At 44.0% G+C, this 19,945-nt stretch overlaps 1 protein-coding gene across 27 annotated transcripts in view; it reads left to right on the forward strand.

The window, feature by feature from the left end:
- Window positions 1-19,945, forward strand: part of FMNL2 (formin like 2) — a 294,823-nt gene that overhangs the window by 270,825 nt on the left and 4,053 nt on the right. For 5 of the 27 annotated variants that reach the window (XM_023622922.2, XM_023622918.2, XM_070240965.1 and 2 more), the window contains 11 exons: window positions 3,106-3,230; window positions 4,125-4,327; window positions 5,861-6,095; window positions 7,212-7,280; window positions 7,396-7,476; window positions 8,768-8,897; window positions 11,496-11,659; window positions 12,629-12,730; window positions 15,025-15,123; window positions 15,861-15,984; window positions 19,652-19,698. In XM_023622922.2, coding sequence (XP_023478690.2) covers window positions 3,106-3,230; window positions 4,125-4,327; window positions 5,861-6,095; window positions 7,212-7,280; window positions 7,396-7,476; window positions 8,768-8,897; window positions 11,496-11,659; window positions 12,629-12,730; window positions 15,025-15,123; window positions 15,861-15,984; window positions 19,652-19,698 — 1,379 coding nt within the window. Of the gene's footprint in view, window positions 1-886; window positions 908-3,105; window positions 3,231-4,124; window positions 4,328-5,860; window positions 6,096-7,211; window positions 7,281-7,395; window positions 7,477-8,767; window positions 8,898-11,495; window positions 11,660-12,628; window positions 12,731-15,024; window positions 15,124-15,860; window positions 15,985-17,949; window positions 18,076-19,651; window positions 19,746-19,945 lie in introns of all 27 variants that reach the window. The other 22 variants (XM_023622916.2, XM_023622920.2, XM_070240964.1 and 19 more) reach the window with 10 other exon arrangements.

Here is a 19,945-nt window from a genome sequence, read left to right on the forward strand (position 1 = left end):
GAGATCAGGCAATTTCTACAAGACCTTTAATCTCTTTTCACTACTTATCCTTAATTTGGCTGTGAATACTTAGTGGTTGTAGCCCATTTTGTGAGATGTTTTGCCAGTGTGTTCAGTAACTGTCTCTCTCTTCTGGACCTGAGGCCAGAGAGAATCCGGATGTTCCAGTAGAGCCAATAAGTAGAGGTGAGATGATAGGCCACAGACTCATGGGCAGCCATAAACCTGTGACATCCCTGGGCCTCTGGATCCACAGGCAATAGGGTGTCTTATGTCTTCACTAGGCAGTGAACAGGTGTGTTTCTGGTGGCCAAGACAGGAGACCAGGAGGTGGTCCCCTAGGTGTATGTAGTTGAGTTTTCTTTCCATTTTTTAGAGAAAATACTAGTAATGTGAAATATGCATTTGCAGTATAGGGCTTACTTCCTCAAATCTGTGATCGAGTTATCTGTCTCCCATTTCCTGGTTAGGTCGTCTGTGACAGACCACTCGCTGGGCAGGCTGTAACCTTTGCTGTCTCTTTGAGAGAATGTGCTTTGGAACTTCACAGTGAGAATTTGGACTTTGGCTGATTATTTGTCATTTAGAAATTGTTCATATCTTATGGAATACCTAGTGCAATTCAATATGGCTGTTTGGGACCATTATAACGAAATCATTTTTTTCCCCTCTTCTAAAAAGGAATTTTTTTATAAGCAAAATAATAAGTGAGTCTTCAAGGCAGGCCTGAATGGAAATGAATTTTTGGCTCTGTGCTGCCTTGTGAAATGTGTCCAAGAAGCATGAAATTCTATGCTAAGAGTGCGTGAACTGCTGAGCCGCTTGACTCTAACCATATCTAATATATTTTTTTGTATTTTCTTTGTTCTTTCTGCTTCCACAAAAGATGGGCCAATCAAGCTTTTCTGTAGGTTGCTCCTCACTGAGTGTGTTCAGTATTTGCCATGTTTTCCTGTTGGTCACACTGTGCCTTGACATCTTTCCACTCCATCTCACATTGATCCATTACATCTTGACTTTGTGTCTGCGGGAAGTCTTGGTGTTGGCTGACTGTTACCCCAGGTTTGCCCACACATTTTAGTTGAATCTGTAGAAGAGATTATGGTCCTTTAAGCAGACATCCTGGATTTCATATGCCACATTCCTTTCCCCCTGAGAAAAGGAGTGTTTTTTCTTTTAATTTTTGTAGTTGCATCTAAGGCCTCAAGTGTAGAAGGAATTTAGACTTATTCTGAGAGAAAAAGGAAAGCTCCTCCACAGAATAAGGAAAAGCTGCTGGATGCTGCTCTTTTAGTCCCCTTGGTCTCCAGCTCTCCCTGTGAAACACCCACCTACCCATGCAGAGCCACTTCCTTTAATCTGAACACCGAGAACACGGTGTCTATTGGGGCCACTGATAGGCCCCTCCTGCCCTAACCTACCGCTGCATTCCCCAGTCAGAGTCAGGACAGCCTTTCCAAAGAGAACTTTTTTGCCTGTGTTCTGATTTCAGGCTTATTCCTAATCTTGCTAAAGAGTTAAAAAGTAGGGTGGCTACAAATGGAGTGACTTTTAGTGAATGTCCTGAGGCCTAAAGCATCTGTGGCGGGATGGTGGAACCATATGGCACTGACCTGTCACCTCAGACTATGAAAAGATCCCCTCCCCCGCTCCCCCTTCTTCTCAGTCAACATTGCTGAAGTGCCCGACTAGAGGAAGGTCTGTTCCTTGCTCCCATGGAGGACAGGGTTTTGCTGGGTAGTATAGACCAAAATGAAGTGTGGCGAGGAATGGGGAGTGTGCGTAGTCCTCACTACCCAACAGGAGTGGGTCGTGGGGACTAAAGTGTCACATTTGGTGGTGGAAAGGCCTGGTTTGGCAAAAGCTGTGTTTCTGTGTTCCTGCATGCCTTTGTGTGGATTTATCAGATGACATTCCTGCTGTTTCTATGGCCTTCATAACTCTGGAGGAATGAGAGGCACCGTCTGTCTCCCCTTTTCAGTTGCCTCCCACTGAGGCAGGCAGCCAGGGGACAGCCTAGTCTTGTGTTGAGTTTGTTTTGTTCTGCACTGAACTTCCCTCCTGTGCTAATGATGGCAAATAGTGAAGCTCCCAAATAGTGTGGTGGGCATCCCAGGACAGACTTAAGAAGGCATATATATATATATATAGATGTATAGATATGTAGCTAAATGGTTTGGGAAGGCTTCTTTATGATGTGTAATTAAGTAATGGAATTTGTAATAGATTACTTATTTTTTTTAGCTCATTTCCCCAAAGTAGTGGAGTTGGTGCTTTCCCCTGACCCCTCAAGCGTAGATCCCTTCCTCTCTACTAAGAGGGTCTCAGTATTTTTAGTGAGTTCATCAATGCCTTCTAGTCACACACAGCTGACTCCTGGGGAGAACTTGCTCTCCAAAAAGAGGAGGAAGGGACTGTGGCTGTTATCAAAAAGCAGTACAAATCTTGGTTTCTAAGTACACTTCTGTCTTCTTAAACATTTTCTATTTTGGGCTGTTCATAGCCCTTAGTCTGTTTGAAATAACTCAGCAGCCGATACGATCCCCATCATTGAAATCCTCCACGGGAATGTATTGCTCTGGCTGGAAGTCAGCCCTTTTGATGTTACATTCCTGGTGGTTTAGACAGCCACTATCTGCAGTCTCTGATCATCTTTTAAGATTTGTTTGGAAATATGTTTTCTAGAACCAAGAATTTAGGATGTCACAATTCAACTCATGCTCACAGATGTCAAACTAAGTCACGGAGTATTTGCCCTCTCTGCTATCTAATAAATATGAATAATAATTTTTGCTCCCCAACTCTTTATTTGTTCTACGTATTGTCCTAACATTGTGACTATAATGCAGCAATCTAGTTGCCTACATTGAAAAAAAAGCACCTCTGGCTCTTGGAGGACTTTGACACACTGTTGTATCCTTCGACCAAATGATGACCTCAGATTGCTCTGGCCAAAGCCGTGTGTGATGTCTTTCATATTTAAAAACACCTGGGCACCTCCTGCCAGCCTTCCTCCAGTGTTAAAGTGTCATCTGCAGGGACTGTTGTCTGATTGTTCTTGGGGTCTTGGTGGAATCTTAATTTCATTCTCTCTGACCTCTGTAGCTGTGAAAATTAAGAAGCCAATCAAGACGAAATTCCGAATGCCAGTTTTTAACTGGGTCGCCCTGAAGCCAAATCAGATCAATGGCACAGTCTTCAACGAAATTGACGACGAGCGAATTCTGGAGGTATCTTTCTTGTTGGGTAGAAAATGGGGGGCCCTCTCTGTGCAGCAAAGCTAAAATGGGTGCTCTGGAAGTCTGGAAGTTAACCTGGAGGTTTCAGCGGTGAAGTGCCACTGTCTTAGGTGCCTTGATGTAAAGAAGAAAAGGATTTACAATATCAGACAATAAAGTTATGTGCTGTGGGGCTGGCCCAGTAGCGCAGTGGTTAAGTGCGCACGTTCTGCTTCTGCAGCCCCAGTGTTCGCCGGTTTGGATCCCAGGTGCGAACATGGCACAGCTTGGCAAGCCATGCTGTGGCAGGCGTCCCACATATAAAGTAGAGGAAGATGGGCACTGATGTTAGCTCATGGCCAGTCTTCCTCAGCAAAAAGAGGAGGATTGGCAGCAGATGTAAGCTCAGGGCTAATATTCCTCAAAAGAAAAAAAAAAATTACATGTTGTTTTGTAAGGTGGTTCTAAAACTGTGTTTAAAAAGTTATGTTAAAATGAATAGTTTTGAGCCTCTTCAGTGTATGCCATAAAATATATATCTGACACAGTCTCTGCCCTTAATTTGTAAAAAGGCATAAAAATGGTTTATTGAACTATAAGCGAATAAGGACCCAATAATCACACTCAGTAGCTGGTTTGATGGATAGTCTGTGGTGGCCATCCCTGCAAGGTAATTATTGAAAGGTGTTTGAATTGGCTGGTTGGAATCAGTTGTCTGTTCAGGTCCGTATATGTGGCGTAAGTCACACTCTAACGCAAATAGGAAAATAGAGCAAGCCACGATCACAGACAAGTATTGAGTAGAAAAACTGAGTTCTTTGACACTTAAGAAACTGTCTAAATGGTGGCTTCCTGACTTAATTTTTAAGTATAACCCAAGTTGCCTGTTTCATCTTTCTACCCCAGGATTTAAATGTGGATGAATTTGAGGAAATATTTAAGACAAAAGCCCAAGGTCCTGCCATTGATCTTTCTTCAAGCAAACAGAAAATAACACAGAAGGGATCAAACAAAGTGACGCTACTGGAAGCAAATAGGGCCAAAAATCTCGCCATCACTTTAAGGAAAGCTGGAAAGACCGCTGATGAGATATGTAAAGCTATTCACGTGTAAGTTCAGAGCATTCTGGAAAATTGTATCCTAGTAAATTTAGGATAAAGATGAAAAAAAGTTGTGAACTGATAAATATTTCCATAGTTGGGTAAGATTAAGAAAAAGCGATTCTTGGTATGCACACACCAGGTTGTTACATATGTGACTTCAGAGTTGAATACAATGCTAACCCTGAAGAAGGGAACCAGAAATTACCCTCAGGAGTGCTGTGTTAGAGTAAGTAATTAATTGGTTTAGGAGAATCACACTGGATTGTGACATCATTTATTATATTGGTCTGCTCTCTTACATGGGCCTACAGCAGTGCTTACCTAAAAGGAAATTTGAGAGGAGGGTTGCAGATGCTAAGAAAGGGGAGAAAATGTCAGTTTTCTCTGGAATATGTGAATTTTATCCAGATTTGTTGAATCCAAATTTGATGGAATTCATGGAATGATACACTTCAGTGCCAGATGCCAATATGATACAGATGCGTATTTTAATTCATAACAATAGAAATGTGATTTCTGTTGTTCTTAGCACTTTTAGGACATCTTAAACAAAGTTCAGTTCTTTTTTTAATCCTGGAACTGCAGAGAAGGCATTGATTTTGTTTACTTTTCTATTAGAAAAATCTTTCTGTTGTTCTTGTGGTCATGGTAACTTTTAAATGTGATAAGGATGTTAGACGTTTCAGGAACTAATTCATCATAAATTGGTATTTCATAAATTTTGCTCAGAGACTCTTAGAGAAGTAAATGGCACTGAGAAATCGTTTGTTCCAATTTCATGTCTTTAGCTGGGATCGTAATCTAATAGTCGAGTGCCTCCTATAGTCTATTCTGATTTCTGATGTTGAAACCTTATATGCATTCTGGTTTTCAATCTTGAAATACCTTGTTTGTCATGATGATTAAATGTAATTCTATTATTTTGCTAAACAAAGATTGTCCAGAGAATAAAACGGAGGTTGTAGAAGATACTCTGTTCAAATTGAGCATTCATCCACAAGGACCCTGGTATTCCTTCAAGGGATGTATGCGTTTAAGTCAAAACATCCGTAGGGTACAGGCATTTGGATGCATTTTCTTCTAAAGAAGGAAAAATAGCCCAAACTGTTGGTTTAATTGAAATATTCTACAGAGTTCACCAGATATTCTGTAATCATGTATATATAATATTAATTGCTTAATTAGCCGTACTCACATGTCTGCAAAGTCGTGTTCTTGAGTCACTTAACTATCAGATACTTCAGCCTGCCTTTTGTCTCTTCCTGCTGCCATTTACTGCTTATTTCTAGAGGCTTAGAGCTATACTAATAGCCTAAAAACTGAACATGGTGATTGCGGTAAGGTCCAGGTTTTTAAGAAGGACCAGTGAAGGTACTTGATGCACAGTCAGGAGTCGGCACCAACAGGTGTCTTCGTAGTTCAGCTGTAGAGCTTGGTAACTCATGGGCTTGTTGGTGCGTGAGCTGGACCAGATGGAGGTGCGGTTGAAAGGCTAGGAGGTTTTCTCTCTAATACTGACCTGTCCACATCTGTCTTCAGATTTGACTTGAAGACACTGCCTGTAGATTTTGTAGAATGTTTGATGAGGTTCTTGCCAACTGAGAATGAAGTGAAAGTGCTTCGGCTCTATGAGCGGGAAAGGAAGCCCCTGGAGAACTTGTCAGACGAAGACCGGTTCATGATGCAGTTCAGTAAGATCGAGAGGCTCATGCAGAAGATGACCATCATGGCCTTCATTGGGAACTTTGCTGAAAGCCTTCAGATGCTGACTCCTGTGAGTGGACCAGCGCTGATGGCGCACAGCTCGGGGGCAGGGTGGAGTGGTCCAAAGAGAGAGAGGATCTTTTTTTTCTTCTTCTAAGTCTCTCCTAGAATTATACTTAGTGTCATGGGCTCTGAGGACTTCTTCCCAGAACTTTCTAGATTGCATTTTTATTTTGGCCATCTTTTTCACATTGTGTATGCCAAGTAAATTCGAAAATGACAAAATTCCATATTCCATATTGATATTCTCCCTAGAGAGTGCCATTTTCTTTGTTTAAAGATGTCATCTGAATTTCAAAGGACACTTCAATACAGAGCACAAGGAAAACCATTTTCTCAAACTTGGTCCTCTCTGAAACCAATCCTCTGGCTGGGTTGGCCACACTGAAAATGTGCCTTTCATTTCTAAAAACAATCCCATATCTTTAGTAAACAGGCTTATTGGCTTTCATTGGAACCATTAAATTTACTACAGGAGTCTTCTTCCTTGGAAGTTTGTTACAGTGCACTGTGGTGATGTAGAAATTATTGCCAGCTATTTCCTCTGTGTTAATCTAGTTCCTTTGTGTTGACTTGGTAGAGACTTAGGAATATCATAAACATAAATGTCATAGTTCTTTCCCAGTTCTATTTATAAATAAACTTCCACTAATCACTGATTATAGTGGCACGTCTGCCCAAAACATGTTCTGAGAACTTCTGGAGGGTGATTACATTCCTTTGCTGTTTTGTTGTGTTTTCATTCTTGGACAACTCCATTGATTTTAAAATATAAATGGTATTACTTGATTAGAGGTGGCGGGCAGGGAATTGGGTTCTGCTAGAAGATGCTGTTGACTCCTAACCGCAAGTCTCATTAGTTACAGATTTTGTAGTAAGCAAGTTCTGACATTGCTTCTTATTTCAAATACTTTTAGAGAGGAGCTTCCGTGTAATAATATGGTTACTGAACACCTAGTGGCCAACTTAAATTTATGTTTAGGAAAAATAGAATCTCAGCATTAAGGCTTTAAGGTCTCAATGTAGGCCTGCTTTCTTCTGTGTTAATTTTTAGTTTCCGATTAGAGTTTCCCATTTTTAACATGTCTTTTTTTCCCCTCCCTTCCTTCCTTTGGCTGGAATCTAGCAACTGCACTCAATTATAGCAGCATCTGTTTCTATAAAGTCATCGCAGAAACTCAAGAAAATTCTGGAGGCAAGTGAAGTTTTCCTCGTATACACGTATGGAAGAGCTGACTTGTCAGCCGCATTCCTCTGCCTTGGATGCTGGGGATTCTGTACTAATGGGCTTCTCCTTTCTTTTTTTGCAGATCATTTTGGCCCTTGGAAACTATATGAATAGCAGTAAACGAGGAGCCGTTTATGGATTTAAACTTCAGAGTTTAGATCTGGTAGGTGGCCTAACAGAAGTACAAGAGCTCTATGTGGGACAAAGCAGCTGGCAAAGATTAAGTCCTGGGGCGGAGAGAGTCTGTTCTTAGAAGTGGGGATGGCATGTTTTATGAAGATTCTCTGCTAGTGGGAGGATCAGTTGGTACAAATTTTCTGGAACCCCATCTGGCAGCAAGCACTTAGAACCTTAAAAATACTCATGCACTTTGACCCAGTGTTTCCATTTCTAGGAATCTTTCCTCAGGAGTCTGAATTATAGATGCTGTATTTCATTTATAATGCCAAATAATTAGCAACAGTATAAAGATCCAACATTTGGGGAAATGATTAAATATTCTATAACAGTAGTTAATATGGTGAACTGTTCTTCAACTGTTAAATATTCATGAGGAGTTTTCAAAGAAATAGAGAATTTTGTGTTTAGAAAAGAAAGCAGGGTATCAATTGCATGTACAGTTTGATTTCAGCTAAGTAAAATATATAGAAAAAAACTGAATGGACGTAGGTTAAGATATTCCCAGAGAGGTTCGATGGAATTAGGGAATTTTTTTGAACTGCTTCTTTATACTTTTCTGTATTTTCTAAAATTTTTTTTTTTTCCTGGATGGCAAGGGGTGCTCTGCTTGACAGAGTCACCTGACTTATATGACCAGGATTAGAGAAAATCCGCCACGGAACCCTCTCTCCCCGGCTGTGTGGGGCTGACGTGGCTTCCCCGTGAGAAGGTTGGGCAGTGGGTTGAGCCCCCAGCCTGGGGAGACATGTCCACTTAGTCACAGTTTGGGCCCCCAGAAGGTCATGGTCCGTTAAACACACCTGCTTCGGTCATCAGAGGCTGGGGAATGAGAGAGGAGCGAGCTGAATGTGAGGACTGCAGCAGAGAAGCCCCATACCTGGCAGCTCCACACTCACTCCTACTCTGCTCCTCCCCTTTCGAGAGCACTGAAACTGGAGTCTTTCTGCTTTTAAGCCGGGGGCGGGGGGGGGGGGGGCAGAATAGCAGATGTGGGGAGGGGCAGTTCACGTGAGTACAGATGTGTCAACAGTTCTGGGTGCTTAGAGTCTGCCCTAAAGTGCAGCACATCTCCTGGTCAGGAAGTCCTCTCATCATTTAGAAATCAGCGGGCTGGTTCACTGAAGAACAAATCCAGTCTTGAATCTCCAGTGGGAATGTTCTTTGTCCGCTTTGAGGCACCTGTATTCACTTATTCATTGTGAGTGGGAGAGCGTCATTGGGTGGGTAACTCCTATCATCTCTCCCTCTAAGCCACATCCCCCTTTTTTTTTCAGCTCTTAGACACAAAGTCAACAGACCGAAAGCAGACGCTGTTGCACTATATATCGAATGTCGTCAAGGAGAAATATCACCAAGTGTCCCTCTTCTATAATGAGCTTCATTATGTGGAGAAGGCTGCTGCAGGTGCTTGATTTCAGCTACTAATGTGACTCTTGGGTATTGAAAGCGTTAAATCGTGAGGGAACCGTTCTCTGCTTAAACACACACTCTTCAGAACCCCTTTAAAAAAGTCAGGAGCTCTGAGCTGGAACACGTCGGCCAGGTGTCGCCCCCTTCTGGGAGCGATATTGAACATGGACATGAAGGAGACCTCTCAGTGCCCTCTCTGCGAAGATCCAGGTCTCTCATGCACCGTCCCTCTTCCATTCATTGCCCTTTTTACTCTATTGCTGTCGTTTGAGATAGGAGGATCACCAGCCAACATACACTTCAGTTTGATTTTGTGCGGCTCTACTTGCTCAGAGGTGGCAGTTCTAAATATTTTGCCTTTCATCTAAGCACAAGTTAAATGATCAGTATGTCTCGGTTGTTACTTTGCTGTGATGGTTGCGCACTTTCTCATTTAAATCATCAGTGATTCCGAAATAGCTGGGCTGTACTAGGTAATAAATATCCTCATGTTTTAGATGAGAAAACTGACATTTTTAGAGGTTAAATGTCTTTCCCAAGGTCACATGGGTAGAAAGTGATCAAAACTTGGCTAGAACCTGGGTCATCTTTTCATTTAGTGTACTGTCTAACGTACCATGTCCTCTCAAAGGAATAGTAGGCTAGGGGGCCAGCCTTTTGGCTGAGTGGTTAAGTTCGCATGCTCTGCTTCAGTGGCCCAGGGTTTCGCCAGTTCGGATCCCGAGTGCGGACATGGCACCGCTCATCAAGCCATGCAGAGGCGGCATCCACATAGCACAACCAGAAGGACCTACATCTAGAATATACAACTGTGTGTTGGGGGGCTTTGGAGAGAAGAAGAGGAAGAAAAAGAAGAGTGGCAAAAGATGTTAGCTCAGGTGCCAATCTTTAAGAAAAAAAAAAAGAATAGTAGGCTAGAAAAAGGAACAAGAGGCAGATTGACCTCAGAGTTGGTTACAGGCCATAATTCTCAAATTGTGATCTTGAACCAGGAGCAGCCAAGGTGTTTATTATAAATTCAGATTTCTGAGGCCTACCCCAGACTTAGCAAATTGAAGCTTTGGTGACAAGACCTTCTCTGACTCCCTCAGAGCACACGGCTGTTCCTCCTGTCTTACCAAAGAGCACGCTGTACTACCCTCTCATACAAGATTTATCAAATTTTATTCTAACCATTTCCATGTCCATTGCAACCTGTGCACTTAAGAGTATAATCAGGTTTCATTTATCTTTATAATTCCCTTAGCCCCCAGAAAATTGATGGTGGAAATAATGAATGAGCGAATGAACAAATGAATGAGTGAATGAACAAATGAATGAGATGATGCTTCTGAAGCCCTAGTGGAGACTGAGAGGCAGGTGGAAATGATAGCTTGTGGAGGACTGTGCGGTGTGGGCTGTGACAGACCCACTGAGGGCTCAGGGCTCTCTCAGGCAGTTACTAGGACTTCTACTCTGGCGGAGTGATTTTCCTCCTTTCATTTCCATTTGCCTAAATTAGGAGTTGTTTATTATCACAATTCTCGTTAAGAGAAAAAGTTAAAAAAAATTCGTATCTTACTAATTAGCACATTTTGAGTGGCCCAAATGAGATTGCCCAAAAGTGCCATTTGAAGACAATCGTTGGGAGAAGATGGGAAGATTGAGGTCCTCTCTGGCTGAATAATTTTCTGTATTGCTCTCTGGTGCCCAGGTGAGCTGACGCGGATTCTTTATACCTTCACTCATTTATTCACTCGTCTTTCGTTTATACAGCGAACCTTTCCGAGTCGCTGCTATGTACTTGGCACTTTCCTAAGCATTGAGGAGTCAAAGGTGAAGAAGACAGTGTGAATCTAGTGAGGGGAGAACATACTGCATTGTTCTGTAATTCATCCACGTGCAGAGCTGGGGGACGTCGTAGGGAGCCAGAGGTGGGGCGCAGACCTCTGGCAGGAGGCTGCAGGAGTGTTCCTGCTCTGGGAGGGTGGCCACACTGCAGGTGGACAGCTCCCTGCAAATAAATGCTTTTGACGCAGGAAAGGGTTGTTTATCAAAAAGAAGCTGTCCAAGGTTGCTTTGGGTCCTAGCGGGCAGTACAACGAAAGTTCCACAGGTAAAATGCTACCCCCTGCTGGACAGCCACAGAAATGCAAAAGAGTTAAAAGCGTTAGGTAGAGGATAAGGTCTTCGGTCTGTCACAGTTAAGGAACCTCTGAGCCTACAGGTCAGCCAACAAGTTATCATCTTCTGTACAAGAAATGGAATAGTTGGGTCCAAGCACAAAATTTGGAGTCCGCGGTTGTTATCTGAACTCCAACCCTGCCACCTCCTGTGTGACCTGGGACAGGCCATGTAACCTCATTATGCTGCTTTTTCCTTGTTAGCAAAATGGGCTAAACATGCAAATGAATCGGTGCATATAAAGAATTTAGTGCTGTGCCTGGTAGTGAGTACTTAGTGACTTGTTCATATTAAAGGATCTCAGTTCTGAAAGCTGGAAACTAGATCTAAGCCCCTTGAGTATCCCTGGGAATCCACCAAGAACTTGGCTGACCAGCCAGACTCAGGGTGGTTTGGACCTTCACGGGGACATTGCTTTCTTTACTGCAGTTTCCCTTGAGAATGTTTTACTCGACGTCAAGGAGCTCCAGAGGGGCATGGACTTGACCAAGAGGGAGTACACCATGCATGACCACAACACGCTGCTGAAGGAGTTCATCTTCAACAATGAGGGGAAGCTGAAGAAGCTGCAGGATGATGCCAAGATTGCACAGGTAACTGTCTGTACAGCCCCTTGACACCCACAAAGAAGTGATACCACCCACAGAGAAGTGGTATCCATCTGGGATACCAGGCCTGGCTTTGGGGGAAAATTGCCCTTTGTCTGCTGAGGGTAGGTTTCTTATGTAGCTAATGATTATCATGGAGGGGATCTTCCAAAATATTGCGCCTGGAAGTGCCCCTGTCTTGCTCATTGTCCTCTTCTAATTTGGGGTCTTGACTCTCTTCTCTGGAGGCCATTCCTGCCCCTGCCCCTCACCTTCTCCTCCTAGGCTTCTTCTGTGTGAGTCCTGTATTCAGTTCAGCCAACATGCATCAGGCTTGTGCTCAGCAAAGCAGTGTTCCCACTGTTGGTTTCTGTAGGCCTTGGCCTCGAAATCTTATGCTACACTGGCGGGTCAAATTTATGCACTTGGAAAACAGCCAGACTGCACACCACCGTAGAAGGAAAGACAGAGTGTTGTGGGAACTCAGAAAGCAGACGTGGTGGAATGGCTCCCATTTGAGGCTGGCTATCTTGTGTCATGGAAGAGTTCAAGCAGAGACTTTAGTGTCCCTAATGTGGGGATGCTTTAAGGAGTGGTTGGGATTTGAAGTCTGAGTGCCTTCTATGGTCCCTTCTAACCTTGTGGGTTTTAAGGCGTTCTGCCATGGCCTCAGGAAGCTCTTGAAGGGAGTGGTTCCTCGTGTGTGTGTGTGTGTGTGAAGGTGTATAGAAGTGGCAGGAGGTCCCAGCGATGAACTCCCGTGCAGCACCGTTGCATTCTTCTGGTTGCCCTTCACCGGGCATTCCAGGGGCACACGGAGGCTGCGGAGAATCCTGGGGAGCGAGGGAGGGAAGAGACCAGGGAGCTGTGGGAGCCGCTGGGTCGTCCCTGCTGCTCTGCTGCGGCTCTTCCCCCAGAGTGTCAAGTTCAAATGCTGTGACTGACGAGATTCAAGAGAAATTTGCTTCTTCACAGGACGCCTTTGATGATGTAGTGAAGTATTTTGGAGAAAACCCCAAGACAACGCCACCCTCTGTCTTCTTTCCCGTCTTTGTCCGGTTCGTGAAAGCCTATAAGGTAAATGGGAGCATGGCGTCCTTTAATGCCTTCTGTGGCATTATTCGTCAAGCAGGTTTCCTCCTAGAGCTGTGTCTGCGTCTCTGCTGCTCTGCAGAGGCCTCACCTGTTCCTCTGGGCAGCAGATCTGGGTGGACAGTATGAGACAGCAGTCTCTGGCCCTCTGGAGGCTGAGAGCTCCTGGGACCCTCAGCCCGTCATGCTCCCTGTCTCTGCCCAGCCAGTCCTGGGGTTCAGCCCCAAAACAAAAGCTCTTGCCTGCTCCTCAGGGCAAGTGAGATGCTCCAAGACCATTGTTGTCCTGTTGACTCTTCACCTCGCAGGCAGGGTGAAGGACTTAGAAAATCCAGGCTCCCATAGAGTTGAGAAGGTAAAAAGAGTGAGCCCTGGCCTGTGGCAAAGATGCTGTCACTGAGCTCCGGGAGAGTCTGGTTGTGTTAGTCTTGCCCAGGCCTTCGGGCTGTCTAGACCAACATTGCTCTAGTGTGGACTGAAAGATGGCACTAGGAAGGATGGTTACTGTTTTTTTTGTTGTTGTTGTTATCTGGACCAATAATGGCTCCTCCTTTAAATGGGAAGCCCTCTGACATAATCCGGGGCCGTGGTCTTGAAAGAGCACATGACCCAAAGAGGCATGTGTCAGAGGAATTTGTCCTTCGAGAAAGAATGACAAAGAGGACATTAGGGTTTAGCCTACTGAAGAGACATTGCAATCTATGTTGTCTGTATATAACAATGGTAATGTTGGTGGAGGAAGGAGGAGTGTGATTGTAGAGGGGAGGGGTATGTGGCAGGGTTATCTACATTTTTCAGAAACAGGAATTGGAAATAATGGGTTACTTCTCCAGTGCCATTTAATGGCTTTGGAGAACCATCCTCCGGCCTTTTACTGAAACTCAAAAGGTTTCATCTTCTCTCAGCATGGCTTAGGGTAGCAATCATATCACAGGCTGTTTGCAGAAGGAAGGTGTCGTTGGCAGTGAGGATGAACACAAACACGGCAGACGTCCATGTGCAGGATGCTGGGAGCTCTGGGCCACGAGAAGGTCACGGCCACCAGCTGCTGCTGACTGTGGTGCTCTGGGCTCCACTGGCTAGCAATGCTTGTGTGCTGCAGAGAAGGCTCAAGGTGGCTTTTGTTATATGCTGTGACCACATTTCTTCACAAATTATGTCTAAGGTCTAAAGAGAAAATACGTGCTATTTTTAAATTATATACTACAAGCTGGGAAGTGGCTCTGGTTGGTCTCAAAGCCCAGCACTGCAGCAGGGATGTGCATCAAGCAGAGAAAAAAGAGAAGCTGCCCTTGGTGGTCAGTGGGGTGTCACAGGTCATAACCTGTCTAGCAGCGTGCCCCTTCCGTGTTACCATTTCTCCCTGTGGTCCTGTTCGGTACCTCCATGAGGCGCTTGTCTGGCAGTGATGCTATGGGATGCTTTACTTGCCCTAGATATTACATGTTGAATAACCTCCCAGTCTGACGCTGATACTGACCTGGATGTTGGGATTTTAGGATGTCATCCCTCCTTTCTCTTCCTGAGTTCGAACCAAATGAAACTTGAAAGCAACAGAGATCAAAATAGAACTTTATTACTGATGAAAGCTGGACTGGAGGACAGGGTGTGTATCTGTGAGCTTACACTCCAGCCTCTTATCCGTCAGTTCTCAGCTACACTATTAGAAGTCTCTCTAGGGAGGCTGGGCTTTGAAAGAGAGAATGCCCAAGAGGGCTGAGCTGAGGTGAGCCTGTTTGATTTCTTCTTCCCATTCATCAGACTAGTCCCCCTGCCTCCCTTGGGAAGGAGTGAGCTATGGCGAGAGGGCCCAAGAGTGTCACTCGGCTGAGGCCCCTGAAGGGACCAAGAGGCGAGGAAATGGCGGTTTTCCCCTAACAATGGGCAAGAGGAGAGGTACCTGAGATCTTGCTTTCAGAGAAGCTGTAGTAAGTGGACAGAATTTGGAAGTACAGCAAACGCATGTGAAAATCACTGAGCAGAGCTGCCGGGAGGGCAGGTTGTCACCACATCTGTGGGACTGAGACTAAGAAGCAGTGTGAGTGGATCATCAAGAGAGGACTTCTGGAGGTGAATTTCAGCTATGAGGTTTTGAAGAGATGTGATATCGACAGAGCATGAAACCCCAATTCAGAGTTCAATATAGTCCTAAAGTGTAGACTTTCCGAACCTTCCATTGACTCTAATTCCTGGCTCACCAAGGATTCTCTAAGAATGGCTTTTAAATTTTTGTCTCCTGTCATTTCCACTAATCTTTTTGTTCTTTTGATTTTACCCAGCAAGCAGAAGAGGAAAATGAGCTGAGGAAAAAGCAGGAACAAGCACTCATGGAAAAACTCCTGGAGCAAGAAGCTCTGATGGAGCAGCAGGATCCAAAGGTGAGGTGTGCCAGGCTTCTGAGATGGCCCCCACGGAGGGAGGCCCCGATGGCTCCCCAGAGGCAAGCAGAGGAGACAGGCAGGAAGCCAGATTTGGAGAGGATCCTCACCGGTTCCTTGTAGGGCCTGGAAACTTAGCAAATGGACCTTTGTTCCTTCATTACTTTGTTCAGTAGCCACTAGAATGAGGCTAAGAGCCTGTTTGTTTAGCATTTCCAAGTTTATAGAGATGGGGAACTTAAGCACAGATGGTACAGAAAGGTCATACCAGGTAACCTGATGACTGGACAGCTTGGTGTCCAGGGGTGGCTTCATGGGTGCACTGTTGGTGCTGGCCTTGGTAGCTGGCGGGCTTCGTGAGGAGGCATGGGAGCGTGTTTCATGGAGGGAGACATCGTAGGTAAAGACCTTACAGGCTGGCAGGTCAAAGTATTCCTCGTCGTGATCCACTGCCCTGGAGTTTAAGAAGTTGGTGGTTATTACCAGTTGCCTCTTGTTGCATAGGATTGAGCCTTCCCATTGCTGTCAGCTGGAGTTTTGTGTGTGCTTCTGTTAAAGTTTTCTTCCCAGGAGCTTGCTGCGTTTTTCTCTGTTTGAGCAGATTGTTGGGATGGTGCTGTCTGTATTTTTGGCTGAGGCTGCTTATCCGTAACATAGTTCTCAGGCACATGCTGGATTTTCTCAAACTTCAGTCAGTGCTGGTCCCACTCATCTCTGCTATTCTTCTTTCTTCTCAGTCTCCTTCCCACAAATCAAAGAGGCAGCAGCAAGAATTAATTGCGGAATTAAGAAGGCGACAAGTTAAAGATAACAGACATGTGTACGAAGGAAAAGATGGTGCCATTGAAGATATTATCACAGGTAAAAGATACTTCCTCATCGTGGCCCATGGAAATCCCATGCCCTCACCCATACTGGGCCACTTGCAGATTCTGTTGCTGCTTTTGTCCAGGGTTTACAAGTTCTTCAGTTGACTTATTCACATCCAGAATTATGCAGACTCCATGCTAGTTTGAGGATATTTATAGTAGCCTGTCTACTCCCTATCAGAGACCCCAACACTCTCTCTCTGAAAAATCTCCTTCTTGTTTCTCAGTATCATTACAACTCTGTAAATTTCACCAGGGCTCCTTCTCCTAATGGTTTTCCATTGTCTTCGATTGGTTACCGTGCTCCATTTTCTTCCTTGCGACCACTCTTATGCAACTGCCTGGTAAATGCTGTAGACCCCATTCAGGGGTCTGTACTAACTACAGTCAATGCAGGGTTTTCCAGCATGCTCTTTTAAAGAGCATTTCAGTTACTCTGCTCATTCAGAGTAACTGAAGACAATAGGAAATCAGGAGCTGGAGCTTTCATTTGGAGGGCCAGTGGACCTCTGGCCCAGGCTTGGGGAATGGTCGTTCTGTCAGCTAGGAATGGTGCCTAACCCAGCTCGGTTCTTGTCTGATTAAGTTGTAGCTTAATGCTTTCTGCTCGAACCAGTTCTCCAGAGTTTCTGCATGCCCTCTTACAGAACAGGATAATAATTTGGGCCACTGTCTTGTGGCACTGGCTGCAAGTGACTTTCCTTTCATGTCTGTTGCATATGAATACTGTTTATCAGCTTCCAAAATACTTGAAACTTTTTTTGTGTGGGAAATTTTAAAGATATACAAAAGTATATGGAATAGTATGATGAGTTCCCATGTACCCATCACCAATCTTCAGTGCATGGCCCATCTCGTTACTGGTCTGCTTCTACCTACCTCCCATTCCTCAACTTCTGGGATTGTTTAGAAGCAAATCCAAGACATACAAGTTCATTTGGAAATATTTCAGTATGTATCTTCGAAAAATAAAGACTCCTTAGTAAAGCAAACAAACATACCCACAGTAACTATTTTCACACACCTCCAAAACTAACAGTTCCTTAATATCAAATATGCAGTTATTATTCACATTTCCCCAGTTGTCCTAATTTTTTAAAAATATAACTCTTACACTTTTGACTTCTCATTTCCTGTTAATAGCTTAGTCAGCATTGTAAATAGGGATCCCAAACTGCCAAAACCACAAACTTTTTCACCAGCTCAGACCCAAGGAAATAAGTAAATAAATCACTAAAAAAGGAAGTCAATAAAGAATTCCTTGCCCAGAGTAAAGCAGTGTTAAGTCCTGAGTGGATGGGTAAGTGGTTAGTGAAAATGCCGGTCTCTATATTCGGTGCACATGTATACTGTAGACATGTGCCTGCCCGGATCTCAGTGTTCACCCTGCGATGGCTTGCAGATGGCCCCCAGATAAAGCCCCATTGGTAAGCGTTGCTCCTTGCCTCCTCAATATTGAGGGGGAGGCTCCGCTCTGAGCGAGACCAGGAACAAATCTTCTTGGGTAAGAACCTTTTAGTCTCAGTGCCACATTAGATGAACTTTTAGGTAGAGAAGCATCCAGCCTTGCACGTTAAGAACTTAGTGTTCCTTTTTCATCACTGTTCTCCATCTTAATGACACTTGGTTTGTAGAATGAGTCAAGTGTTCAGTTTCCATTTGCCTGACCTAATCATTAATCTGCCATTGGAGGTGACTGAATATCTGCTTATGGAGCAGTTTTTATTCTCCTTGGAACGTTTTCCATTTTCCGCCCTACCACCAAACCCCAGATTGAATAACTCTTTCAGACTTTATGAACTCACTTGGGTATATATTACTTTCCTTCCTTCTCTGCCCACCCTCCCCGCCCCTTCCCCAGGTATGATTAACAAAGCACTAACCGTGTACTAATGCAATAGATCTTGGCTTTTTACTCTCTTCTGTTTGTCTTGTTTGGCTGTCATTTTTGATGCAGTGTTGAAGACTGTGCCCTTTACTGCTCGCACCGCCAAGCGTGGCTCTCGATTTTTCTGCGAACCTGTTCTCACTGAGGAATACCATTACTAAACTATTAGTCTTTCTCACCTGATGCTCTTAAAAGGTTGCTACAGATTTTTTGACCTTTTATATCCCTCTGTATGTCTGTCAGGGCCACCCAATCTGCTAGCATGGAATTGCCATCTCCACCATGTTCTAGTTTATGTTGTCTTCACGCTGCATGGTTTTTTTATTTCAGTCATTCCTGCTTACTTACTGAAACTTTCCGTACATCTAGGAATCCACATGGCTCTGACGGTCTGGGTGTGTGTGAGCTGAATTAGTAGAATTGCTTGCAGAAATTTTCAGAAAAATAGTAAATAGAGCACTTGTTTGAGAATCAGGCTTGGGACCAACTAGGTTGCTAATAAGATTTTGGGGCTGATATCTTTGAAGACAAAATGATAGTCATTAATAACAATACTATGCTACCTAACATTTCCTGAGTACTTACTGTGTTCTAATAGGTTTATAGATATTAAACTAGCCTTTTTGTACTCGGTTAAGGTGCTTTGATAGTAAAATGAGCTTGCTATACAAGTGCTTAGGAATACAGTGCTCTAAAGTTGCAAAATGATTTGCAGAAGAAACTGTGAACTATGCGCAGCTGTAAATTGAACCTTTCTTAAGTATCTTACGTAGTCCATAGCCATCATCCAGTGTGCTGGAGCTGATGGCACGAGCTTTAACACAGGGAGTCCATTTGACCTGGAAGCCTGTATAAGCTGATAGAGGCAATCCATAGCTTTTTTCCCCTCTGATTGTCATGTCATGCTCAAGTTCAGCCATCAGCAATTCTGTGCTGGAGCAGGGCTGCAAGGCAGGAAGTGAAAACAGAGGCTGAGGAGCTCCCCACCGTCTTATCTCATTCATGCTTCTTTGCTGGTGGCTCTGTTCCATGTCAAACAAACGGTATTTCTTCTGTGGTGAGATCATATCTGGACCTACTTCTTTGGTTGGGATAGTGGCACCAGAAATACTAATAGAAAAATACCTATTTCTAGAAAATGCCACTGTTCTTAGAATTAAAAAAAAAAATCAAATCTTCCTAAAAAGTAACTGCCTTGGATTAGTTCCTGATGGCTGGATAAGAGACAGACTGCTCTGCAGTGCCCAGTTGATTAGAAAAGAGACAAGGGAAGCACTCACTCTAACTGGAAAGAGCCATTGTTTGACTCCCATGCTGAGATTGACATGGAACTGGGTATGTGTTTGTTTTGTGGCATTAACTCTTCTATGAATTGCACTTTTTTATGTATGTTCCTCTGTCTCTGAAGATATCAAAAGATGTGGTGTGTTGTTGCCTGCTCTGCAGTGTGCTTGCCCACCAGTGCTTATTAACAAGGCTAGAAACTGTCTTCTACTTGGCTAATGTTTATTGTCAGTTTTGCTGCTGGGCTATCTATCGTTCTGGAGCCAAACTTCAAAGCAGCTTGGATCTGGGTGGTCAGAGAGCTGGGTGGGAAGACACGCTCATCCTTTTCTTGTTTCATCTAATGTCTCTTGTAGTAGTGGCTTCCCACTCTCTTCCTCTGTTGGCTAACATGCCCGGGAATGTTAAGCACTAAGTTGAAATGCTTTCCATTTTCATCCCATTTTTACTTAACCATCATTTTGTGTTTTTGTTTTTTTCTGTTTAGCTTTAAAGAAGAATAATATCACTAAATTTCCAAATGTTCACTCGAGGGTAAGGATTTCTTCTAGCACACCGGTGGTGGAGGATACACAGAGCTGGCAAGCATCACTTTTTACTTAGCTTCCTCCTCTCTCTGTATGCAGATCAATGGTTTCAGTCTATGGCTGAGGGTAATACTGGTGAGAGTCTGATCAGGGAGAAGTCTTTGTACCTCACATTCCAGTGATGTGAGGCTGAGCCTCTCTGTTGGACTCTTTCTGGCCTGCTTTCATGTTCTCAAATGTGATGGCTTGGGCAA

Source organism: Equus caballus, chromosome 18 (genome assembly GCF_041296265.1).
Source record: "Equus caballus isolate H_3958 breed thoroughbred chromosome 18, TB-T2T, whole genome shotgun sequence".
Lineage (NCBI taxonomy): Eukaryota > Metazoa > Chordata > Mammalia > Perissodactyla > Equidae > Equus > Equus caballus.